This window comes from Lissotriton vulgaris, chromosome 1_1 (genome assembly GCF_964263255.1).
Source record: "Lissotriton vulgaris chromosome 1_1, aLisVul1.2, whole genome shotgun sequence".
Lineage (NCBI taxonomy): Eukaryota > Metazoa > Chordata > Amphibia > Caudata > Salamandridae > Lissotriton > Lissotriton vulgaris.
The window spans coordinates 363,219,986-363,247,673 of record NC_141685.1 but is presented as its reverse complement, the minus strand read 5'-3'; the positions used below and the strand labels follow the sequence as shown (position 1 = coordinate 363,247,673).

At 45.3% G+C, this 27,688-nt stretch overlaps 1 protein-coding gene across 2 annotated transcripts in view; it reads left to right on the top strand.

Annotated features, from left to right (window-relative positions):
• The window catches only part of FAF1 (Fas associated factor 1), a 1,861,897-nt gene that overhangs the window by 526,796 nt on the left and 1,307,413 nt on the right, over positions 1-27,688 (top strand). For both annotated transcript variants that reach the window (XM_086952414.1, XM_086952412.1), the window contains exon 7: positions 12,848-12,953. In XM_086952414.1, the coding sequence (XP_086808540.1) occupies positions 12,848-12,953 (106 nt within the window). The remainder of the gene's footprint in view (positions 1-12,847; positions 12,954-27,688) is intronic.

Genomic DNA, 27,688 nt, shown 5'->3' with positions numbered 1-27,688 from the left:
TAATATGTGTTAGCTTTAAAAAAACATAAATTAATAGCATTGTTATTCACAAAGCCAAAAGCTTACGCTTTCCTAATGCGCGTCCTATTGGCTATGGCAATGCTTGTTGGTAGCAAGCAAGGACAGTGCTGTTGTGATGCTGAGTGATGATGTGGTTGGGCTGAGTGATGTGGTGGTGTCCAAGACTGATGTGGTGGTGTCCCAGACTGATGTGGTGGTGTCCCAGACTGATGTGGTGGTGTCCCAGACTGATGTGGTGGTGTCCCAGACTGATGTGGTGGTGTCCCAGAGTGAAGTGATGGTGTCCCAGAGTGATGTGGTGGTGTCCCAGAGTGATGTGGTGGTGTCCCCGAGTGATGTGGTGGTGTCCCCGAGTGATGTGGTGGTGTCCCCGAGTTATGTGGTGGTGTTCCCGAGTGATGTGGTGGTGTCCCCGAGTGATGTGGTAGTGTCCCCGAGTGATGTGGTGGTGTCCCCGAGTGATGTGGTGGTGTCCCCGAGTGATGTGGTGGTGTCCCGAGTGATGTGGTGGTGTCGCCGAGTGATGTGGTGGTGTCGCCGAGTGATGTGGTGGTGTCGCCGAGTGATGTGGTGGTGTCGCCGAGTGATGTGGTGGTGTCGCCGAGTGGTGCCCCTGAGTGATGTGGTGGTGCCCCTGAGTGATGTGGTGGTGCCCCTGAGTGATGTGGTGGTGCCCCTGAGTGATGTGGTGGTGTCCCCGAGTGATGTGGTGGTGTCCCCGAGTGATGTGGTGGTGTCCCCGAGTGATGTGGTGGTGTCCCCGAGTGATGTGGTGGTGCCCCTGATTGGTACCCCTGAGTGATGTGGTGGTGTCCTAGAGTGATGTGGTGGTGTCCTAGAGTGATGTGGTGGTGTTGTGATGCGTGCAGCAGTGTGAGGCGTGCAGCAGTGTGTGGCGTGCAGCTGTGTGTGGCGTGCAGCTGTGTGTGGCGTGCAGCTGTGTGTGGCGTGCAGCTGTGTGTGGCGTGCAGCAGTATGAGGCGGGCAGCAGTATGAGGCATGCAGCACTGAGTAATGCAGCAGGGTGCAGTAGTGTGTGGCGTGCAGCAGTGTGTGGCGAGCAGCAGTGTGTGGCGAGCAGCAGTGTGTGGCGAGCAGCAGTGTGTGGCGTGCAGCAGTGTGTGGCGTGCAGCAGTGTGTGGCGTGCAGCAGTGTGTGGCGTGCAGCAGTGTGTGGCGTGCAGTTGCAGCAGTGTGTGGCGTGCAGTTGCAGCACTGTGTGGCGTGCAGTTGCAGCACTGTGTGGCGTGCAGTTGCAGCACTGTGTGGCGTGCAGTTGCAGCACTGTGTGGCGTGCCGTTGCAGCACTGTGTGGCGTGCAGTTGCAGCACTGTGTGGCGTGCAGTTGCAGCACTGTGTGGCGTGCAGTTGCAGCACTGTGTGGCGTGCAGTTGCAGCACTGTGTGGCGTGCAGTTGCAGCACTGTGTGGCGTGCAGTTGCAGCACTGTGTGGCGTGCAGTTGCAGCACTACGTGGCGTGCAGTTGCAGCACTACGTGGCGTGCAGCAGTGTGTGGCGTGCAGCAGTGTGTGGCGTGCAGCAGTGTGTGGCGTGCAGCAGTGTGTGGCGTGCAGCAGTGTGTGGCGTGCAGCAGTGTGTGGCGTGCAGCAGTGTGTGGCGTGCAGCAGTGTGTGGCGTGCAGCAGTGTGTGGCGTGCAGCAGTGTGTGGCGTGCAGCAGTGTGTGGCGTGCAGCAGTGTGTGGCGTGCAGCAGTGTGAGGAGTGCAGCAGTGTGAGGCGTGCAGAGGTAGGGAAGAGAGGTAGGGAAGAGAGAGGTAGGGAAGAGAGGTAGGGAAGAGAGGTAGGGAAGAGAGGTAGGGAGAGAGAGGGGTTTTTGAAACCACTTCTAATATTAGCAGTAGCAGCATTAGTATTTAGGAAGCAACTTCTAATATAAGCAGTAACGAATGAGCATACGAACTAGTAAATACTAATATTGGTGAGTTTCAGAAGCATATGCAAAGAAGAAATGTTTAAAAGAGGTAATTACTGTTGGCGAGTCATGTTGAACACATTTTAACTATTTGCTTTGCAGTACATAATGTGTAGTAGCGACAAATTAAGCAGCTTCAGTTGCAATGTGTGCCTAAGCAAAGGGTTTTGCTGAGAAAAGCGATGAAAGGAAGAAATAAAGGAAGTATTAAAAGGCGAACTAAACTGCAAGCAAAGTGCGAAGCAGTTGGTGTGTTGCGTCTTAGTGTAACATACATATTTGTATGTACCGTAAAATAGCAGCCTTGAGTTAAATTTGCATAAAAAACTATAATTCTGCTGCCAAAGAAGTATACTAGCTAGATAACAAATGTAGTAAAGTATGAGGTAGTATATAAAGCGTAGTATGTAAAGCAGGGAAAAATAGTGAGGAACTCTAGCAGTAGTTTGTACGTAAAATGCTTGTGCAAAAGGTTTTTATTAAAAGCAAAGGAGTATTGCAATGGTAAAAAAAAGGAAACTGAAAACTATCTGTAAAGCTGTGGCATATTACTATCTGTCGGGCGGGAGGGAGCGGCTTTGAAGTCAGATGCGAGGCACTGATGCGGCAGGCTGGGGAGCAGCAGCTTTGAAGTCCGATGCGAGGCACTGATGCGACGGGCTGGGGAGCAGCAGCTTTGAAGTCCGATGCGTGGCAGGAAAATGGTGGAGCAGGGGAGCGGCGTTCCTTTGAAGTCTGAAGGGTGGGAGGGAACAAGCATATGGGATGTGGGCAATAACGAAAGTAAGAGAAGTGAGGCCGAGCGCGCTCTGGCAAAGCTTCACGCTTGAATGCCTCACATGCACTGGGAGTAATCCGCACTCCAAAACCTCTTGGTAGGATTTGCTTGTGGCCCTCTATATGTCTCGCCAGCAATGCGCAAGCGCATTGGCAGGTCGAGACCCAAAAAAGAAGTGGGGGGACGCTGTCCCCGGAAGTGACATCACGACAGGAAGTAACGTCACGTAAGGTGGCTTGCACCATTGGGCTCATTGCCTACCCTCACTCACCCCTTGGATGCTGCGGCCGTGCAGGCAGCCTGCTGCATAATGGGGACAGGGACGAGGCGAGCGTGCCCATGTAACAGATGCAAGTTTACCATGCCCCGTTCAGCTGGAACTGCACGCTTTAATGCAGAAATAAATCACACAGAACTTGCTGTCACTTCTCGGGCTCTACCTTCGCGGAAAGTCCTCCGACGCTGACCCATGACTGGCTCACGCTGCCGTGGCTTTTAAATGAAATCCAGAAGACTGGCATGTAAAGCGCTGCATAATTTTTAGTTAATACCTCTGTGGCTTCGGTGTTCGCATCTGGCCGGTGTGCTCCCGCTGAGCCTGATTATAACAGGGCCGCCGCGTGTTCGCAGGCAAGAAGCAGGGCCACCGCCTCTGACAGACTAAACAGGGGCCTGTTTCAAACACAACAGCACAGCACATCACAGCCAGCCGAGGGGTCCGCACGAGCGGGGCTTCTCCCAAGGCAGGGAAACAGAAATGTGTTAACAGTGCTAACTGCAGAGAGGCCAAAGAGTGAAGTCCAGCTGTTTGGCACGGGGATGGCCTCCACCCGGTAAAATAAGTGGGGGGACGCCGTCCAACCGCGTGGTACCCCGACTCGAGCCCTGGGTATCAGGAATCCAAATTAGGATCAGGCAGGTGGAAATGTAGAAAGAAAGGATGGACGAACAGGATGAAGGATAAATGAAATGAGAAGGATAAACAAAAAAGTAAGAAAACCATGTTACTCACCACACACAATAGGCGCACACCACGGCCCTTTCAGGGAGGTGCATTGTACCTGTTGAGATCCAGAAGGTTAGCGCCACAGTTTTGAGTAATTACAGGCAGGTAATGGGATACTATGAGGAGGTTTGGGAAGGAGACAGAGGTTGAGAATTTCAACGAACCGAGTTTGAGTTTCAAGTTTTGTATTTCTCATGGAGGAGTTTGGGGAAGATGGACACAAAGAAAGTGTTTTTTTTTTATTGAACAGACCTGTCTGAGATAAGATCAGATCAGGACAAATTTCAAGAAGTTGGCATTAGACAGTCACCAGGAAAGTCCATAAACATACTGGCCAATGTATGTCTATTCTGATCAGAATAGACATACAGAAGAGAGAGACCATTAATAAGAATACAATGAAGAAAAAGGAGAAAAGACCGAGTAAGGAGAATAGAAGGAAGGAAAAGAACTTGTGTGACATTTGATGTTTAATTTTCAGAGGAGACAAATCCCCAAGACTGCATTTGAGGCTTTGGAACCAGAGTATTAGGTGAAGCAGAATGAAAGAGGATGTTAAGAACCCAAAGTCCAACTTCTGTGTGAGAAAACTGTTGAATCCTAATTGCATGCAAGAATTGGCAGACAAAATATACCTCAATAGAAAAAACTTATAAAAAACAGTCTGCATTACAATCCTACTCTAAAAAAAAATTCACTTTACACCTCGCCGAATCCACAACAAACAGTAAAGAAAGACGGGGCTCAGAAAGTCAAACAGTCTCTTTAAATAATAGAAGCACACTGATTGGCTATGAGACGTTTTATTTTCCAGGTTTCCATAAGAATGTAGTTTGTGGAACGCATTGCAGGCCCTGGCTTAGTTATGCCATCAAACATGGTACCAGGATATTTTAAAATGCCTTACTTTCAAGGGCTTCACGTGAAAAGAAATGCAGATGAACTGTCATTAAGAAAATTACACTTGACTGGTCTTGTGGACAAAAGATTTGACAAGTGGATTTATGCGGTACAAGTACCTTTGGTGGCCTGGCTTAGAGGGGTGGATTTGGGGGTTGTAGGTGATTCCATTTTCAATCTAGCTATTTTACCTATACCTGGCTAGAGGAGGAATGGGTCTTGGTCTTTTTGTCACAGGATTTTCTAACATAAAATGCGGGAACGTGCAAGTCAAAGCGAGGAATACCCCTAGGTGATCTTTACTCGTAGCACAGATGAGAATTGAAAATCAATAAAATAAACAGAGAGGGTTAAATGAGAGTGAGTTAGACTAGGTATAGTTAAAAAAGAGTGAATGATCCCTGTATTCCCTCTAGAGTTAGCACCATCACTGGAAAAACAAAAGCAGTGTTGATTTCTTAGAAGAGGTGAAAAGTGCCACCATTTGCTGTTCCCGATTCTTAGAACTTAAATAACCTGTGTGCTAGCATTGAACAAAGATTGCAGATCTCCCTTTTGTTTCTCAAAGGTCACGATCTGTGAATGGCAATTAGGAATAATCGATTACATGGATGCAATGGACTATGGGAGTTTGTATCAGTGGGAGGGAGGATGTTTTTATACTTAAGTGAAGGACACTGGATTCAAACATGTGCATATGGCATTTGTAGCTATTTTGAAGTTCAACCAGTTCTGTCACATACAACTAGTTGCCCTTCGAAGATTCTTTTATATTGAAGGGTTGTTTGTCCTAGGCAAACTGATCTTATCACTACTTTATTATGGAGGTTGGTAGACTTCAAAATCATATACAAAGACTTGCATACATTGTTATCACAAAAGGACATTCTGGCATTTATTTTGGTGAACAATTGAGCATATGAAGCCGTTGATGGGCTCATGCATAGAATGGCAACCATGTTCTGCTAGTCTGAAAATGACCAATAGATTTGTCCTTTCTCTCCAGGCTGTGCCCTGCCTTCAAGCCTTCGTCACTTTTGTTCCCCAAAAGAGATTTAGGCCAAATATGCATTGCTTTTTCCCCACATGTTTAGGATTCTAAAGATACCTAGGGTTTGTTGGTTCCCTTTGAGGGAACCAAGAAAGAAACCAAAGAGTGCCAAATGTACATTACGAAAACTGGCAAAATGTGTTGTGGAAGAGTGTATTCTTATATTTTTTTTAAATGGCTTTCACAAAGCAATACGTTTGCTTTGCTAATATCACCATGTTCCCAGCTTTCAGGTAAAGAGAGTTCTGAAAAAGATTTTTTGACTAGTTTTTGCCATTTTCTAAAGGATAGTTGATTATTCCTATTTTTGTATTGTCTACCATCTTTCTTTTGTAGGGGAAACAGACGTGAAACCCATGGGTAAACCTGGAAAGCAATACATTTCTGAAAAGTAGACAAAATTCGGAATCCAGCAAGGAGTCACTTATGTAGATCACTTGTGGGTTTTCCAAAGTAAACTAATTGTGGAATCAAAAACTAATGATAAGAAAGAATTGGGTGACATTTCTATGGTCAATTGTGTTCTTCCAGTGGCTGATTTGCAAACGTTAAGTGTGCCAGACTCTTCTGGTTTCACGGATGCATATAGTGATTGTTGGTTGCCTGAAAATGCACAGTTAACCAGAAGCAATACCTGAGCTGCAGCTTATAATGATTTTTGTTATTGTAGACCGATCATGCATCAACTCATATTGTAAATTCTAGTGAATAAAAAATGGGTATGAAGGAAACCTATGCACATTTAAATGTGCCCAAGATAATGAGTTACCTTGTAGTGGTTATTTGTACATCTCTAAATTTAGAGTCGGCAAGAAACCTGGGGGTCATCTTTGATATTGAGCTGGCCATGAACCTACAGATCAATAGAACTGTAGCTACCTGCTGGGGAGTTATAAAAATCCTTCGCAGAATAGCTCACTACTTATCCCCGCAGGCAAGAAAACAAACAATGGTAGCATTGGTTGGATCTCGCTTAGATTATTGTAATGCGCTATACACTGAGATTAACAAGGGACTGGTACATCGCCTGCAAGTAACACAGAATGCAGCAGCGAGATTTGTTCTGGACCTCCCTTGCTCCGCCTCCGCCACGTTAGCCAGGAAGAATCTTCATTGGTTACCCATTGAGCAACACATTTCTTTTAAAATTACTTGCCTAGTCCATAAGACCCTTACAGCAGGACCGGCCGATGGACTGGGATCTCTGCTTTCTAATTATGTACCCAGCAGATGTCTCAGATCATCTCAACTGAATCTCCTTGTTATCCCCCGCACTAAAAAGACAAGATGGGGAGGTAGAGCTTTTGCATCAGTGGCCCCTCGACTATGGAATGCTCTCCCCTGCGAGCTCAAGGCTCTTTCATCCTTGCCCCTCTTAAAGAGCTCTTAAGAACTGGTATTTTGGGAAAGCCTATTATTAATCAGTGTATGGTTATGCAATATATTATGTTAGGCGCCTTAATGCTCATTGGGCTGAGTTCTGCGCGTTATAAATTTATTTTCATTTCATTTCCGAGTTACCTAAAACAACTTGTGATTCTGAGAAAATTAAGCAAATTGTGTTAATTCTTACACACTGGCTTATGTTTGGAAGGCAAAACTGGAGCGAAATTCAATTGATAACAGTTGTTTTACTATTCTGTAATCCCACTCTTTTCCCTATAAAAATGATACCCTAGATGTGTTACTGGGCGTATCTCCTGCAGCAGAAATTGACCCAAATATGTAACAAGAAATATCCGGATTTAGCTTTTTCAATTCTTTCATTATGGTGATGTGAGTAGCCGCAGTTCTTGGTTCCAGGTTCAGTGAGCACCCATGACATTTTACCAAACTCAGACATTTCCAACAATCCTTTAAAATGTCATACTTTAGCTAAAATCACCCCGTTCCCTCATATTTCTGTGAAAAAAGTTCTAGAATCTATAGGCATCCTCAAAATTCATACCACCCAGCGTTCCTACATTTCTACCTTTTAAAAACTGTTCTCCTATTTGTGTGGCTGGTTCTATTACCTTAGACTGACAATACATATGTGTTGCTGTATTCTCTTGACTAGGGGATAAAAATTGGGCAGGGTGGTAGATTGGTTATATTATTTATTTTGTCCCCTTGCACATATACCATCATTGGCATACTACTTAGGGCTCCCAGTATTGTGGGGTACTTTTTTTTATAAGTAGGATAGGACAAATAATGTAACAAATTGATTAAGTACACATGTGTACTGTTGAGGGTAAAACATTAAATGCAAATGTGCCTTTGTGGAGAGAGAATAGATTTTAGACCAAAATTGCAAAAGTATATGAACAGAAGGTGGTGTAACTTTACGAAGATATGGTAGGATTGATGTTTGTGAAGACTTATAAGAAACCAAATTAAATAGCAGTGTAAGGAAAGCTTATATAAATTACAAAAATGTAAATGGCTGTAAGGTAATATGTCTCTGGTAGTGGACTTTAACTGTTGAATCATTTTGTGAAACATTAAGTGGATTACTGCACCTAATAATTGGAATACTAGAATTTGATTTGTATTACCTAAAACATGTTAAGTGATCTTCTTGAAGTAGTTTATGAATTATTGAACTTTAATATATTTACCTTTGTGGTATTACTTTCTAAATTTTACTTTTCATTTTCTTTTTAGTACAACGATAATTAATGTGGAGTAATTGTATTTTTGTTTGGTGAGGAAGCGAATGAAGATCATGAAACATGTATTAGCCACTTGTGTCAGATCAGTAAATCAAGATCGTCTACGGAAATTTGGAATAAGTTATCTTTATACCCTTCAAATTTGTTTTTGGACCAGGCTAAACTTTGGCTATCTGTTCATGTCTTTCTCACACGGAGTCCTAACTTATTGTGCAGGTGCCACACGAAGCTTACCTCACGCTCCCCTCGCAGCTGGCTAAGGCACTGAAGGACTCTAATTTCTTGCACCTTTAGTGCACTCACTGCACTAAATCCAGCTCCTCCCATTGTATGGTAGTAAGTTGGGAGAGGCTAGAATGTTTTGATGACCCATTCATCCTATAGTGTGAGCATATACACATTTAAAAACTGGGGTAAAAATTCTAAGGAAGACAGTTACAAGTTCCCAAAAAGGCATTTCCACAAAGAATAAGGACCTTAGAGTTTGGATAAGAGGGGACGCCATCAAAACATGGCAGATGATCCGTCCATTGTTATGTGCAGTATATTGACTATAATTCATTTCTAATGAGGTGGACGGTTCATCCGTAATGTTTTGAGAGAGAATGTAGGTGGCAAGCAGGCCATAAGTATGACCAATTTGTAAGTATGTACTGGAGTTATTGAAAACACATTAGCTCAAAAGTAATTAAGGAAGAATAATAGATGTGGATTAAGGTAATTCTTTGACTGATAACTATTGAAAAGATGTTCCAACTTTCTTGGTGCAAATTTGAAAGGCTGCATAAGCAAGTGAAGTAACAGCCCATGTAAGGTGTGTATGCATACATGGCTGTTGTAACAAACTATTAAGCCCTTCGCTGCTAGGCCTCTCCCCATACCCCCCCCCCCCCCCCGCCCCTCCCCCCTGTGCTAAGCCCTTTTTTGGCTATTTGGGATAGTTTGTGTTTTGGCCCCTGTAACTTTTTGACCACATGAGGTATCCACGCCAAATTTAGTCAATTTCTTTTCTAACATCATGGGAATCTAAAGGTAGCCAGGGTTTGTGGATTCCCCTGGTGGGTACCCAGAAATTAGCCAAAATACAGCAAAGTATTGTTTTTTGGGGGCAAATTGGAAAAAAGGGCTACAGATGAAAGTGTCTGTTTTTTCCCTGCAAATGGTATCAAAAAAAGGGTTGTAGTGCTGAAATCACCATCTTCCCAGCTTTCAGGCACAAGCAGACTTTTGTCAGAAAGCCAACATTTGAGACACCGTTTTGTGGCACATAGCCTATTTTTGCAATTTTTTTGTGCTTTCAACCTCTTTCCAGTTAATGGTAGAAATGGGTATGAAAGCAATCATGGATCCTGGAAAGCTATACATTTTAGAAAAGTAGACAAACTTCTGAATTCAGCAAAGGGTCATTTGTGTAGATCCTTCAAGTTTTCTTTATAGAAACTAACCACTGAATATGGGAAAAATTGAAAATTAGTTGGAAAAAACCAGCCATTTGTGTCAACATTTTCACCTGTAACTTCTTATAATTATGACAGTTATTTGAAAGCCATATACTGTTACACCTGATTTACCTTTCTGGTTGTGGGAATATATAGGACTTGTAGGTTCACCAAGAAACCGATGAACCCAGAGCCAATAACTGAGCAGCGTCTTGCAATGGTTTTTTATTTATGCACCGGGTATATAGCAATTAATTTAGGAAATATATACATGGAAAAATCGGTATGCAAGACACTTATGTATTTCTGAAATTGGAACAAAATATAGAGTTTAGAAACATTAGATATTTGCACAGTTCCCAAATTGTGAGTACTCATTCTAGCATGAGAATTATAGGTCATTTTTCAAAATGACTTCTTTTTTACACATTCTTTCATTTGGAAGGCAGAAATGCATCAAAAGTCAATAAGTAATAACAGTTGCTCTACAATTCTGTGTTACCCGAAGTCTCCCGATAAAAATGGTACCTCACTTGTGTGGGTAGGGCTAGTGCCCGCGACAGGAAACGGCTCAAAACGCAATGTGGACATAATTTATTTTTACAGTAAAAACTGACCCTTTTTTTGTAGAGTGCCTAGCTGTAGATTTTAAATCCTAGCTCTGTCGGCACCTAGGGAAACCTAGCAAACCTTCTACATTTTTGAAAACTAGACACCCGGGGGAATCAAGGATAGGGTGACTTGACTGCTGTCACCAGGTTCTATTACACAGAATCCATTGCAAACCTAAAAATTTGAAAAAAATAAAAAAAACATATTTTCCTCACATTTCTGTGGTGGAAAGTTCTGGAATCTGCGTGGATTCACAAAATTTCCCGATCCCGCGTTCCCCAAAGTTTACCGAGACAAATGGTACCTCACTTGTATGGATAGGCATAGTGCCTGCGACAGGAAACAGCCCAAAATGCAACATGGACACACCACATTTTCACAGTGAGAACGGATCCTTTTTTTGCAATATGCATAGCTGTAGATTTTGAACCCTAGCACTGACAGTACCTAGGGAAACCTAGCAAACCTATACATTTTCGAAAACTAGATATCTGGGGGATTCCAGGGAGGTATGACTTGCATGGATCCCCCAACGTTTTCTTACCCAGAATCCTCTGCAAAGTTCAAATTTAGCTGAAATAAATCACATTTTCCACACATTTTTGTGTGGGAAAATTGTGGCATCAAACTGACACAAATTTCATACCACCCAGTGTTCCCCCATGTATCCGAATAAAAATGGTGCCTCACTCGTGTGGGAGGCCCAAGTACCCGCGACAGGCAAGGGCCCAAAATGTATTGAGGTGACATCAATATTGCCTTTCACAAAACAACCTAGTTTTGCAAGGGGGGTCACCTGGGTTTTTGGCCCCGTGCTCGGCAGCCAGCTAGGGAAATCTACCAAACCCACACATTTCTGAAAACCTGACACCCGGGGGATTCCAGGCATTTATGGCTTGTGTGGATCCCCCAAAGCTTTCTTACCCAAAATCCCCTGCAAACCTCAAATTTAGCAGAAAATAAATCACTTTTTCCACACATTTTTGTGCGGGAAAGTTGTGGCATCACCGGGTTGACCTAAATTTCCTACCCCCCAGTGTTCCCCCATGTCTCCGAATAAAAATGGTGCCTCACTCGTGTGGGAGGCCCAAGTACCCGCGACAGGCAAGGGCCCAAAACATTTTGTGATGGGCAATTTTGATGTTGCCTCAATACGTTTTGGGCCCTTGTCGATCGCTGGTGCTTGGGCCTCCCACACGAGTGAGGCACCATTTTTATCGGGAGACCTGAGCGAACGCTGGGTGGCAGTACATTTGTGTCAGTCTGGTGATGCCACAACCTTCCCACACTAAAAAAATGGAAAATTGATTTTTTTCAGCTAAATTTGAGGTTTGCAGGGGATTCTGGGTAAGAAAATGTAGGGGGCTCAATGCAAGCCATACCTCCCTGGAATCCCCCGGGTGTCTAGTTTTTAGAAATGTGTGGGTTACCCAGTATATCTGGCACAGGGGGCTCTCCACTGACATCCATCTCGTCCTCATTGGTAGCGGGTCTTACCCTGGGGTCCAAGCTCCTCAAGCGAAGCCCTGAAGCCCTGACCGTCTCACAGGATGCAGCTAAAGACCACAGCCGCAGAGAAGCAATATATCCTTGGCCCTAGTTTCTGCCAAATGAAGGCAACGGTGAGGACATGCCATCTTGCCACTATGCACTGCACTGCTCTTCGGTATTGTTCTGTAGTAGATCAGTGTGTGGGGGATGACCACAGAGACCAACTTTGTACTCTATTTCAGCCAGGTGTTCTCGGAGTCACTCCTGGATGAGTGACCTAATATGATTCAGGATCTCTAGTGACACTCTGAAGTCACTGACTTGAGGGTTCAGGACATAACCCAGGGATAGCTGGGTACCTTCACTTCATGTTGTCCTTCCACAGGCCTAACTTATTTTTCAGAATTGGAACGGTCAGTGACTGTGGTGAGCCATTCAGCCACCACTCAACTCGTATATTACCTTTGGTAGATTGTATTAACAGTGATTTAAACAAACAACAAAAATCTGTTCAGGCCCATCCAAACACTGTCAGAGCAACATTTATTGTAGTGCATGTATTTCCACATCATGGTGTCTTCTCACCAGGGAATCATCAGAAGGGCTTCCTTCCTGCCACAATGTACTGCCAGCTCGTAGCGGGTTATGATGTTCATGTAAATAGAGATCAGATTCTACAAGGGTATGTGTTTCCTAACCATTGCTTAATGCAATGTCCGGGTGACAGCTTCACTGTTTTCAAAGTGTCAACCATGTGTGTAAAGCAAGCATTAGCCTCTCGCCTCCCGTGGTGGTGCCAGCACGCTCCCTGGCACTAGCAGGCTACAGAGGCTCGCGGTCTGTGCCCGAGCATGTCGGCATGGAGGGCAGGCTTCTCCTGGGCTTTCCATCGAGCTGTGCAGCGAGTTGGAACATGTCCACCTCTGACTCGCTCCTCTTGTTTTTCTTTCACCCCCTCCAGTGCCCTGCAGGAGTCATTAACTCAGAACTTTATGCTGATCGTCACCCACCGAGAGGTCCAGCGGGAGTACAACCTGAATTTCTCCGGAAGCAGCACCATTCAGGAGGTGAGTCTGGAACACCGACGAGGCTGGTAAAGGCTTCGTGCTCAGGAGCACGAGCTCCACAGATTCCACTTTGTAAATGACATGATGTGGCGTATGCATACGCTGTTCTTTTAGGATCGGATTATTAGAACTGCATCCGAATAGTACCTCATAAACAACCATCTGCATGTGTATTTATATAGATTGAACATTTTGTGATATGCCCCACCTTGCAAAATCAATGTCCCATTAATAAGTGGCAATACGTGACAGAAACTTTCTGAAAGCATTGTTTTATTTGTGGACCCGTCCTTAGGTGCATAACCGTTATTACTGCAGAAACTTGGAAGAACAACAACGTGGTGTACATAGTACATTTAACTACGTATGTATATGGAATTTCTATAACGCAAACCCATCGAAAAGGCAGCAGAGCATTGTACATGGTTAAAGACCAGCGTAAAGTCTATAAGTAAGAGAAGGAAGCCGGGTTGTGGACACTTAGCGTTCTTCAAAGTCTTCAACTCTTTCCTACATCGGAGCAGTATTGAAGCTGTCCTACAATAGGAAGGAAGACTGCTTCTAAAAGACATTGCAGCAAACATGTCTTTTTTAAAAGCGTAATTTTCGTGAACACCAGCCACAACTTACACAAGCAGCGTATTTCACCAATGATGTCCATTCTCCCCTAATGGAAATGCCTTCATTTCAATGCGTGTTGTGTTCGAAATTATATTTATCCTAACAGAGCAACCTGGTCTGTCAGTCATCTACACAAACCTAACGTACTCAGTCCCTCGACTTTTAATCTATGCCTGTGTTGACCAGTAAGTGCCTATCGTCAGGTAAATCCTTGTGAACCGTACTACCTAGCAGCCAGGTTTAATAGTAGACAATTCAACCGTTTCATGGAAGATGTTTATTTTTTTAGCGCAGATCCACTAGCTACAGAATGCTTCTCTGTTCAATTGTTAAACTCCCCTTGACCCACATAGTACGAAGAATGCATATTTCCACAACCGCATGACCTCATGCTATAAACTGTGAACTATTTCGATAATGATTCCATCCGGACAATTATATTTATTATTCACAGGAAATGTACTTCGACCTTTATATGAATCGTCAGTGTACTCCATGTACGTTTTAGCCTAGCCTTGCAACATTCAAGGGGAAAAACGTTCATTTTTTTTTTAAATGATATTGACGGTAATTAACATGACCATATGTAATTCTATTGTTAGGTACTGTTTTATTAAATAAGATCCATGGTGCTTTAATAACAAATGTGGAATTTATCTGATACAGTGGTACTTTCACTTTTTACCATGATAGACAACTCTCTTGAACACACCGTGAATGTAACATTTCCTAGGTTCTGTAACAGAAAGTTTCATTTTTATATAGAACAGGAAGGCGAGGATTATGCATCTTTCCATTTTTTAAAAATTGTATTGGATTTTGCAGATTAACCCAACAATAGTTGCAACACATAGATATCATACAACAACACGTATTGGGAGGTCATTTGAGTTGATTCTATGGGTACACCACCCTCCAAGCATTCAGTTAGTATTGTGCGTGCTATGTTTGTAAGTACAGCGCTTGTTGGACAGGAGAGGAGGGACTGTCCTTACTGCATAGGTAGGCCCAAAATGGAGCCCAAGCGACTCTAGGGAGGACTGCAAGATGTAGTCTCAGAGTACTTCATCCCTATCCTGACATTACGCCACATCGCTGAGCCATTGTTTTATCATCAGAACCCGTCGCTGCATCCGGAGCAGGGCAACCTGTCTCTTAGCCAACACGGAGAGGATGCCAGCAAGCTGCTGGCAGGCTGAGGGTATCTCCGAGGTGTCCTCCAGCAGCGTGATCAGGGCCAAGGGATCGATGGTGAATCCAGGATGGCTGCCACTCTATGAAATACCTCCTGCCACTATGTTGCAAGTGCTGGACATGCCTAAGCTATATGCAAGCAGTCAGCTAAGACAGCACCACATTTCAAACATTTAATCCTGTCCTCCCCTCCAAATTAATCTATCTGCTGTGGAGTGTCATTGTATTGATGTAAATATTTAAAGTGTATCAGCTTGTGTTTATAATGGAGTGGCTTGTCCTTCATCTTTGCTTAGCAGTATGCCCAAGTTTTATCTGTAAGGTCATACCCCAGGGATTCTTCCCATTTTCATCTAGCCCCAGAAAGGGTGCTCTTTGTGCCCGTCATGTAAGTCTCATATAGGTAGCTAATAAACTGTTCAATATCAGCCTTACCATATAAGTCGTAAGGAGCATCATCTCAGGTGGCTCTGCAGGAAACCCAGATATCCCCTCTCTAGATGCAGATCATAGGCAGATGTAACAGAAAAGGGCCAATGGTGTTGCTCTGGGTAGGAACAAAATTCCGGGTCCAGATTAATTCACCATCCCCAAAGAGCTTTCACAATGTCAACAGCCACATGTGCCCCACTGAGGCCTTAACCACATGCGTGCGAGCGGAATTCCACTCGCACGCTCAGATTTTCTAAATCCCATTATTCATGACGAGCTGGGCTCGGCATCAGCGTGCAAGGAGGCTACGCCATGACGAACCCAGCTCGTCATCAGCCCCGAAGGGGTTAACAGACTTCTCTCAGGTGGGGAGGAGCAGTGCGCTATCTGCAGAAAGGAACACCGGCGAGTAAGGCAAAACAAGTTAACACCTTCGACGCTCATGACGAGCTCAGCTCGTCATGATGTACACCTCTCATACACTCATGACGAGCTGAGCTCGTCATGGAGCATGGGTTTCTGAATATTTCAGCACCCAGCGGAAATTGCTCTAGCAGCCATGGAGTTAAAACTCTTTAGCCAACTCCCACCACGTACGACCTTGAGTCATACACAATCTATTGAGCTACACATGGGGGAGCACTAAGCGGACGTAGTAGGGATTGCTATTTAGCTAAAGCACACTCTGCACAGACATGCATTGATTCTTCTATGGTCGCAAACCAATATTTTATTTAATGAGCTTGCGCAACTAAATAATATATATGAAAGTCCTCAGCGCCAGCCTCCACAATGGCAACGGTCTGGTCAACATGTCCCATCGTATCCTAGGTTGCCCTCCATGCCAAAAGACCTGCAGAAGGGTCTGTAAAAATTTGCTGAAATAGGTGTAGTGGCAGTGTCTCCGGTAGGTTTGCAAATAGGTATAAAAATCTTACTAAGATTATCGTCTTAATCATCGAGATTCTCCCTATCGGAGAGAGCAGAAGAGTGATCTAGCGCTGTATGCTCTGAATTTTTCCTGCGCCAAGCCAAAGTTGCTTCTAATGAGATCATCATAATCACGAGTGAAGCATACACCCAGGTAACGCACACCCTCAGAGCTACACTATAGTGGATGATACAGAACCAGGGATGTAGTACACACAGTTAGTCGAAAAATGTCACATTTGGTCCAGTTGATCTACAGCCCTGAATGTCCCTCAAACCAGATGACATCTCAGATATTGAAAGATTAGTTCACCTACTGACTCTGGACATGAAGTATCACATCATCTGCATACAGCAGTGTTATCAGTGAAATATTTCTGAGGCACAATTCACGGGTCAAGTCCAATTCCCTCATAGGGCAAACCAAGGGTTCTATAGCATATGCAGTAATTAATGGAAAAGGGGGCAGCCTTGACCAGTACCCATACCAGTTTTAAATACCTGGGAATTGCATCTATTCCCCCGGACTCTAGCTGTTGAGTTAGTATATAACAGTTTAATTAAGGACAGGAAGTAGTTTCCCAGTCCAATTCTGTGAAGTACGTACATCACAAACAGCCACTCTAGCAAATCAAATGCTTCTCTGCTTCATGGAGGACCACGACCAATGGGAGTTGGTGGTCCACTCTATAAAAGACAGCCATTAATGTTCGCAGATTGAATGCAGTGGATCGTTGTAGTATAAAGACAAATTGGTAGATTAAGTAAGGACAAAGCTCTATAGGAGGAGCATTCTCCAGTTACCTTGTACGGTTTCAATAACAACTGCCTCTGTGTGAGAAAATGGGGGCGGGGGTGTGAGGGTAGTCGCTTATTTCTAATTGCCTTGCTATACATGTCCAAGAGTCACAGAGCAGGTTATCTATATATATATATTTAATTGAATTCAGTCGGTAACCCATCTCTCTGCCAACCCTTGCCATTTTGGAGGCTCGTAATAGCTAGTTTAATGTCCTCTAATGTTATAGGGGTGTTCAGGATCTCATGTGCCTTACCAACCAGCTGAGCCAGTGCCACTTTATCCAAGTATTTTGATAACTCCGAGCCCGTTCTATGGACTGTCAATATGTCCTTATTTTTCCTAAATTCTTCCATAATGGAGACTGGGTCGATTGTGAAAACCTCCCTTTTACGGTTAAGATTTGATTTGTGGCTTGACTGAAGAAGCTTTGACTTCTTTTAATCCAGGCAAGGGTTTTGTCTCGCCTGCCTCCCTCTCTAAATATTCTCTCTCATACTACTACACCGTCCCAGATACATGTCCTCTCGCTGTGCCTCTCTATTCCAATAAACTCTCTTGGATTTGGACTAGAAGAGTCACATTGGTAGTGGCAGCATAGCTAGTTTCTAGTTGCCATAGCTCCCTTTCTAGACAACAAAGACAGAAGCGAATTGGTTTTAGCACCACAGAGCCTTTTGCAAGACAAAAACCTTCAAATGTATACCTTAAAGACCTCCCATAATGTTGAGACATGATCCATAGTGTGATAGTTCAGTTGATAGTATTCTAGTATAGTCTCCCAGACCTCACCTCGGAACACAGCATCATACAGTGCGGTGTCCCCTAGTCTCTAGCTATGAAAAGATGGTGGGGAGCAGGACTGTGTAATATCATCAGAACTGGGGATGATCTGATAGTGTGCACAATCATATTTACACTTTTGCCACCTGCTGCATCAGTGTACTCAAGAAAGACTAGCCACATGTCCAGTTGAGATCGCATAAAATACCGATAAGTAGTGAGTATAATCGGCTATTGACTGGTTCAAATCTCTCCAAGCATCTCTCAAATCTCAGAGCTGCATTATTTGGTGAAGGGCTTCTGTGGCCTTCGAGGCCGGTCGGACCGTCTCTGACAATCTGTCAAATCGTGTAGGGAACGGAAGATTAAAGTCTTCACCCCAAAATACTGGCATTCTTTATATTTGGCACACATCTGCAGGGTGTCCTCAAAAGAGGTTGGGTCAACCACATTTGTCCCATATATGTTAATTAGCAGATTACGCTGTCCCTCTACTATATCCGCCGTAGCCAGCACCCTCCCTTCCACATCCTCCATGTTTTCTATCAAAACGTTTACAGATTTTCCAATCTGTCTAACTACTTCCTGAGAGTAGGTGGAGTGGGAGTAAAAGTAATGGGGTATGCCCTAAGACGATGCAAATGCAGAGCAACCCATTGGGGAGCAGTGAGTTTCCTGAAGCATAGCTACATCAATTTTATGGTAGTCGAGCTATCAGAGTGCCTGGCGAGCCTTATGTTGTGACTTAACTGTTGCCATTCCTTTTCCGTACCTACATCTTCCCTACTGCTCAGCCAGTGTGAGTGCTAGAGTGCTCAGTGAGGAGTGGAATGCTGAATGCTTGGTGATGTCATAGAATGCATGAGTGCCAGTTGGAGTGTGCTGGCTGAGCAGCAGGGAGGCTGCTCCTGTTAGGGCAATTCGCTGTCTACATGCTATCTGTTATTATCTACCTACTCACCTGGAACTCCCCTTGTAACTAAGCTTAAGTAAAGCATTTACAGAATATACACCTCAGCTAATGAACTTTCCGATTGCAACACCTTACATGAAGTATTCTGTCCTCGAACATTCTAGGTTATGAAGGTAACCAAAATAAGATGTTAGGGCTCCCCTGGAGTTATGGAGTGCCAACAGGAATCATGAGTTGTGACTTGTGAGTAGTAAACTGCATCTAGTCTAATTATGATCCTTATAATAACTTAAACTATTGTAACAAACAACATTACCCCTCTACCCTCCGCCAACCCCAATTGTCATCCAACACTCCACATATCCCAGACTGTTACTCTTAAGCCGGGCTCGTATAACCCACAAACAGAAAAGATGCAAACCACGCATGGAGGGAAGGAGACGTAGTGCACAGCAGAGCCTCTTACCTCTGGTATCTCAAAGATGCATACAAAATATAATACTCTCCTACCATATGCTACCATATGCCTGCACGATAGGCATGAGGGACCTGAGCCCCCGTCCTGTGCAGTAAGCACAGCCTATTGCAGTCTGCGCCAGAAATCTTGTCAGGAGTCTGAGTCAGCAGGTGAGGTATAGTTGAGCTATTGCCCATCATAGGGGGCCATCCGCGAAGGACTACTTCACCTCTTTAAAGAAACGCCGGGTTTCGTACACCGCAGGGCTGATGTCTGGGTAGATGGAGATTTGGAATCCTTCAAATTGCAAGTCAGGGTTTTCTGTAATCAGTCTTAGTATAAGCAGCTGGCAATGATTGGTCGAGGGCATTGACCCGGTTTAGGTGCTAGCATGTGGTGTGCCCTCCTGACAAATACAGAGGAGAGGTTGCTATGCCCAAAGAGGATATTATTACCTGTGATTGTCTCAGGCACCCTTGTATTCGAATATTATTCTGGGGGGTCTACCTTCATGGTTCTCCTTTTTGGCTTTGACTGCTCTCAGCTCGTGCATAACAGTAGCTATTCTTTGTCTCTTCATCTGAGATGTGATTCTAAGTGTTCTGCAGTCAGATAGATCTCTTGCTGATCAATGCTCTCCTGGTACTTGTCTAGTCTAATGGTTAGTGCGTCCATTTTTTTCAATAGTCCGAAGACTTTACCGGACCTCCTTAAACATGGTTGCTACGTTAGCTTCCAAGATATCAGGTGGGGTCACCACTTGCTGATCATTTGTTGTCATAGAGTGCCTTTTTATCAAATTGAAGTTTAGTCTGGCGATGGTCAGTCTTGCCCATCGTGGGGGGGAAGTATTATGTCTAGTTTTGTAGACGTTCAAGTGGGAAAGTGATGGGTCTGCCACAGCTAATAACAGGTAATGGCATTAGAGGGGGCGCTATGCGTTGCCGCAAAAGTCTCACCTAGGCAGCTGTAGAGCAGTGAGTAAACTAAGTACCAAAGTGCTTAATAGGTGTATTCCACAAACCACCTCATATCGCCACTCCGCCCAGCAAATGGCCAATCAGCTCCCTGGGTCCCTCATTGGCAGAGACCTCAAAAGTGGAATCTTGTCACTCTGCCCTCCTGTACTCTGGCACCTCTCTGCACCAGGGGCCCCTTATGAGTCTTAATGGCCTATCCCTGTCTGCTCACACGACTGCAGTGCACTGCACAGCGATCCTCATTTTTGCGCAGTTAGTGTCTCTCTTGCTCCACAGGATAGCTCCTTCCTCTCAATAAGATTGTGTAGTGAAGCTTCGGCACTAAAATAGGGCCGCATAGTGAGCTGCAATAGTGGTCACTGAATCGAGGTAGTGATGACCATCTGACCACAAAACAGCAGCAGCAGGCCCTACAGGCCCAGCCTCCTGGGCCCAATACATACTCCTTAGTGCTGCAAGTCGGGTACTAGAATCTCCCCACAGTCATCGCAGGGGTAGGGGGACACCTGAGATCACACCAAACTCCCCTCAAGCCAGGGACACCAAGGGGTCAAGTCACGCACAGTCGGCAGGCCGCTCAATAGAGATGCAAGACCATGACAGGACCTAGCCACACTTGTGCTATACACGGGCTCAGACATTTACTGCAGAGCTGTTCCGCCTAGTTAGGTATGGGAGCAATGTTCCCACCTACAATGGTTCACAGAGCTCGACATGTTATCGCTCTGGGCCTCTCCAACCGCAGTGGCGTGCAGACTCTAGCCTCTGCAGTCGCTGCATCCCCTCCACGCTTCCCCTCAGTATCCGATCGGTAGGCCGCCAAAAGACCTGGGGGTGGAGTGGGGCAGCTCGAGGTCTGTAGAACCAGCCACCACTCGGCAATCGGACACTGCTATACTTCCTCAGCATGGTGGGCAGCTGTTTCAGTCGGCATCTCACTCCTTCCGACCGCACCTGCAAATCACCACCTAGTGTGCTCAGTTTCCAGGTTGCAATCATCGAAGAACTCTCAGATCCACTCTGGCCTCCGAACTATAGCGGATGAGGTCAGATTGAGAGCAAAACGTCACAGGTTCTGCTATGTGTCTCCATGGCCATCGGAGTTCACAGCTCAAGGAGCCATCTTCGTTGCCAAGTCTCTGGTGCCCCATCTCACTTCATTTATTTCATGCCCTCAGCACTTCAAAGTTACCCATGAACAATAAAGAACATCTTCTAACTACATTTCCCATAGCCAGAAAGTTTTGTCATCGGCAATAGAAAAATCATCATTCACATTACAGTCCTTAATATCAGCCCCTTTTAGGTACTCTCTTCTTCTTTACTTCATTTGACTGTCTAGCTATTTGAAATCCTTTTATTAGAGCTTCATTCTTGCTTCCCTTCAGAACATGTCAAAAATCAAGAAAAAGCCATACAAAAATATAAACGCTTAACATTAGCTCACATTTTACAGTTCTTAAGCATCAAACACAAGTAAAACTTTGCCTAACTAAAACCACAGAACATTATGCTTACACTTTTTGTGAAGCTTGCCATTCCCAGGGAAAAATAAAAATAAAATATTTTGACGGGTGGAAATAATCTTTGCCTTTTTGTCCTTAATATAATTGAAACTTTCTGTTTTGCAAAAGCTAAACATTTATTTTACATTCTATGTCATGACTAAAGGCGAAGCTGTTCCCAACACCAGCTTAAAATAAAATGGTGTTAAAGTAGACTCTTAAGTACCAGTCTGCCACATTCTTGGCTTCCTCAAATCTCCCTCGCAGGGAGTAAGTCTTGGATACCATGGTGCCTCCAAAGTGTGAGGTCTCTATTCTTGCCCTGGACATGACCTAATGTACCCACTGAACCATTGTAAGAGAATAAACCACACAAATGGTTCCTAGTACAGATCAAAAGTTGAATGTCTGCAGGCTTGGCCGCCTCTGTTGTGCTCTAATTGGCAGTCATGCACCTGACTAGGTAGTGCTTGGGCAAATACAGAAAGGAGGAGTACGAAATAGTGCAGTTTTTTTCATGTGACTAGGGTACAAATTATCTCTTCCAGGGGAAAAATCCTGCCAGACAAATCAAGTGCTCCCAGACAATCTTTCAAGAAAACAAGCACAAAAGCATGGCCAGTTTGGCCAGAAGTTCTTATATAGACACATGTTTGTTATGGGGCCAAGAAACAAAAAGATTCAGAACCAATCTAACATCCTGGGAGTATCTTGGTTCCAGAGTTTTAGATATTTTGGCTCCCCCTCAAGATTTTAACTCATTGTTGCTTGCCAAGCACCATTGGGTCCCAGCTCCTTCTCGGACGTAAGAGACCCAGAAGATGCCCTGTCCTCATCACTCCATGCATGAGTGGCTGTGTCATTTTCTTAATTATTCTTAGGGGCAAGGAGCACAGGTCAAGCCCTTATAAGTAAAGTGCCCAAAGGCAGTTACCTCAGGGAGGGTCTCACAATAAAGTTGTTGTTCCACAGGTTGAAGCTCCTTACACTACTCTTTTGACAAAAAATTCAGTTACTTGGGTGGTGTCATCTTCAGGTAATGTTCTCATGTGGCAGCTTAGCCATGTTGATCTAAGCCAATTGAGACACAGGACTAGAGCGCTGTACCCCTGATTAAGCCTCCTAGACTACTTTTCCTCTCCATGGATCATATAGCAACTCTTTACGGACCCCATAGTTTCGGGGTGGGGGGCTGTGAGGCAGTCAGATGCTTCTTTGCCATCAGATGCTGCTTTGCATTCTTCAGAAAAAATGTTCGGTAGCACACTTGCTGTTTCCCTTTGAATGCAACGTAGCCCGCCTACATGTTGAGACCGAGCCCCTCAAGCCGCATAAGCACTGAGCTGGTTTGCCTCCTACACTCTTGATATGGTTTGAAGCAGGCAATGCACACTTGGCCCCCCGCGACTGAGAGGTTTCTTTGTGAAACAATAGCCTATAGGCATGCTGCTCTCCTAAGCCCTGTGGTTTTACTTCTCTCATTGCTGGTAGGAAGACGGGAGTGGTAATTAGCACGATAAACTGGTGTCTGGAAACACAACAGTGCCACGTTGGGTCAGCACTCCAAGAAATATGGCACAGTTTTAGTACAAAAAATAGAGAAGCAACCTGAAAACTTAACAGAAACCACATCCAACAATAGATATTTGATTTTGAATCAATGTTCTTAGATCTTCGTTATTCTACTTTTTTTTGTTTTTTTTATTTAACAAAGTTTTATTGAGCATATAGTAGTTACACAGTATGCAGGTATCCACTTTTGTTGCAATACAACAGTAGTATGTTCTGTAGCGTTCAACCTAAAAGAAGGAAAGAAATCATACAAACAATGCCAAAGATCATGTCACATCGTGTCTTTTGAGTATACTCATATGTAAACAAATAATAACAGGATTTTCCAATATTCCCCCCTGACGGGAAACACCCGCTCATATATTACATTGCTACCGCACTACCTGTGGTCAGAGGACCATCGCTCATTGAGCTGTAACGTATTGGGCATCATCAGTCCGATTCCAGCTCAGTCTGAGTCAGTAGATATTCTCTTAGAGGAGCCCATAGATCCCTGGGTCGCGAGGACCGTGGCAGTTCTTCAGCGTAGGTCTCCAGCTGGTCTCGACAATATACCATGTCCTTGAGCCATTTGTCCACTTTTGGACACAGTCTGCTGTCCCATGTGAACAAGTTGCGCCTCTTCGCCAACAATAACGTCACTTGAACAAATTTCCCAGTAGCCCCCCGCATTCCTGGGCCGTGGCCTAGCAAGCATACACCTGGAGTGTTAGTCAAGGGCATTCCCGTCATTTCTGTAATAAGAGCGAGTACGCTTCCCAGTATTGAAAGACCTGCTATGTGTATAAAACCGATTCAGAAAAGGGGGTGGTAAAGAAAAGGGGTATAAAACCGGCATCCCCCATTCCGCACCTCGTACAGTTAGCAGTTGCCTCAGCCCTATCCTCCACAGCCGTAGAGGAGTATGGTACGTTTGATGCAGAAATTTGAGGTGTATTATGCGTAAATTACTGTTGGGCGTTAAGCGTCCCGTTATCGAGCAGACCGTCAGCCATTCCTCCTCTGTGATGGGGAGGTCAACTTCAGCATTCCGTCCTGCCAGGCATGATGTAGCGCTGTGTGGTGTGTCTTTCTGCACTGCTCTGTATAATTTAGTGACCAGCTTGCGTTTCGTGGGCGTGATAAGTATCAGTTGTAGTGCAGAGAGAGTCTCGGGTTCCTCTGGGAAACTCGTGTAATGGTCTTTTATGGCGCTCCGGAGTCTGTAGCATGTGAACTGAAACAATAGTGTCGGGTTGTGTATGCAGGCTAGGTCGTCTCCGGGAATGTAGGTGCCCTCTGGGAATATATCACTCATCAGTGTAATACCCGCTTCCCTGAGCGCTTTAACAGCCCCCTGATCGCTAGCAACTGATAATGCTGCGTGTCCATCTATTAGCATAGCGGCCGCATATAATGGGAGATTCTGCGTTCGTCGGCCAATCGCCTGCCATGCTGCCACTGTGGTGCCGATGGTGTTGATCTCCGCTCTGGATGTATGTCGGTGGGTGTGTGAGATGATACTGCGTAGGGGGATAGGGTGCACGTCCCCCTCAACCACTACGTGAGGTAGGAAGTCGTGGGGCTTGTACCAATAGTATGCATTGTGTGCCTGAAAGCACAGGTAATATACATAAAAATCTGGCGCGTTAAATCCCCCTCTGTCGTACGTTAGTGTCAAGGTCTTCCAGCTTATCCTTGCCTGTTTAGTGCCCCAGACCAGCCTCAACAGCTGAGACCGTAATGTATTTAAAAAGTGCTGAGTGAGAGGTATCTGTATATTGCAAAATAGGTATAAAAATGTAGGCAGTACCACCATTTTTATGACGGAGATGCAGTCAGCCAAGGATCGGGGCGGGGGGGGGGGCATTGCCATCTGTCTATTTGTGCAACTAAGGCCCGATATGCAGCACCATAATTTTCTGTTATGACCACTTGGGGGTCCCTATGTATGCACACTCCTAGATATTTGACAGGGTCTGCAGACCAGACCAATGGGTATTCAACTGGCGGAGGGGTAGTCATCTCCATCAGAGGGATGAAGACAGACTTCTCCCAGTTGATATGTAGGCCCGAGAATAAGCCAAATTTGACGTATTCGCGCAGTACGGGGGACAGGTGTTTATGTGGTTCTCTGGCGTATAGGACCATGTCGTCCGCGTAAAGCGAAATTCCCACTGGACTGTTATTAAAGTTCAGAGCCGCCTCTCTATGTATCTGCCTGATTTTATAAGCCAGCGGCTCTAGCACTATGGCAAGTATGAGCGGAGAGAGGGGGCATCCCTGACTGGTGCCTCTACCCACCTCGATTTGTTCAGGCGTGTCTCCCCCAGCACGGACTCTTGCCGACGGCTCAGTATATAGTATCTGAATCCATTATAGGAATACTGATGGGAAGCCCATTCTGCGCAGTATGTGCATCATGTACCTCCACTCTATAGAGTCGAATGCTTTTGCGTCATCCAAGAGGACCGCAACAGCGGGCAGGTCGGGATTCAGGACATGAAGCATGGCAAAGATAGTACGTAGATTTAAAGAGGTAGAACGGTCAGGAATAAACCCAGCCTGGTCAGGCAGTACAAGCAGTGGCATGAGGGTTTGTAACTTGGTGGCCAGTATTTTAGCTAGGATTTTGGCATCTAAATTAATAAGGGATAGGGGCAGTACGATTCACAGCACTCGGGGGTTTATCCTTCTTTAATAGGGTAATGATCATTGCTTGGCGCAGTGAATGGGGTAATCGGCCAGCCTTGTGTGCTTCAGCGTACATTCCTAAAAGGTGGGGCACCAGAATATCAGCGTGGGCCTTATAGAACTCTGCAGTCAGCCCGTTGGGGCCGGGGGCTTTTCCGTTCGGAAGTGTCTTGATGGCATCTATCACATCCGCCGTGTCTATCGGAAGACTCAGATACTTGCGATGCACGCCCGACAGCCATGCGCATGCGATGTCTTGTAGGTATTCATCCATGGCTGACTCGCCCATCCCGCCCGTGGACGTGTATAACGTGGCATAAAATTGAAGGAATTGTTCCACTATGGCAGCGGGTGTATAGTGAGATTCCCCATTTACGTCCACGATGTGGTCTATGGGAGGTTGATAGGCCCTGCTCTGTAGTCAGCTCGCCAGTATTCTGCCCGGCCGTCCCCCCTGCCCGTATCGCCGAGCTACATGGCGTTTGGAGAGGTACTTCACCTCTGTGTCAGCAAGCGCGTTGTATTTGTCTATGTGCTCGTGTATGTCAGCAAGGATGACCGTCGAGGGTGCAGCATCATATTGTGTTTCCAGCTCTCGCAATTTCTTCTCTACTGCAGTGAGCTGTCCCCTAATGTCTCTCAGTATCCCTGCGGATGTGCTTATGCAAGTGCCCCGTATTGTGACCTTAAAGCCCTCCCATAGTGTTTCCTGGCTGTCCACGGACCCCACATTTAATTAGAAACATTGCGCTATGGCCGATTTAATGGTATCAGCGTATATAGGATCAAGGAGTGCTTCCGCCCTGAATCGCCAGGTAAATGGTTTACGTGGGTTATGCGGGATGTGTAGCGATAGGAACACCGGATTATGGTCCGATAGCGTTCTGGGAAGGTTACGCATGTCTGTGACCCAGCTATGCGCCCCGTCATTTAGTAACCAATAATCCAGTCGGGACAAGCCCCTAGTCGCGGGAGTGATATGTGTCCCTGCCAGCATTCCATCATTTCTATGGTGCCATGCGTCTGCCAATCCAAACTCTAGCATACCATCTTTCACACAGTCAGCAACCTTTATCATTCTAGTGCTCTGTAGGTTGGATTTGTCGGTCCGGGGATCAAGGTATGTGTTAAGGTCACCCCCAAGTATTATGTCCGTGTCCGGCCATTCACGCAGCGCTCTGAACATGTTTAGGTATGTCGAAGTGTCATCAACTACCGGACCATAAATATTCACTATAGTTACTAGTACATTGCCCAATTTCCCCATCACCATCGGCCCTCGGAGTCTGTGTTAGTGCGGAGTGCTGTAAAGGCCACCCCCTTTTTCACCAGTATAAGGACTCCTCTAGCGTAAGTGAAATATGACAATGCTAGACGATATGATGCCCAGCGTTTGGCAATTCTGTCCTCAGATGCCCTAGTTAAGTGCGTTTCCTGCAGTAGTGCGAAGTGTGCCTGGTGTCTGTCAAGCTGCGCCAGCACTTGCCTGATTTTTTGCGGTGTGTTTAAGCCCCTGACATTCCAAGTTATGCAGTTCTAGGTAGTCCCAGTCATGTGTTGTGCCCTTGGGTTGTGTATCGTCATCTGGTTTTGCAGCAGGGTGGTGTCCCCGACGGCGAGTGCAGTAGAATGTAGTAGTCTGAACAGTGAGCGACCTTGGCATTTGAGCAACAGAAACTTGCCCCCCTCCCCCTTCAGCACACCCAACTTGCTTAAGACATGCCCCTCAATTAACTCCCACAAAGGCCCCAACAGTAATAAATTTGATTCCCATTGGGGATCACCCATCGGGGTCGTGGCGGCTACAACCTCTCCCAGATGAACAGAGGGAGGGTTGCCACCAATTGTACAACTTTTCCCGCCAGCCCACGTATCA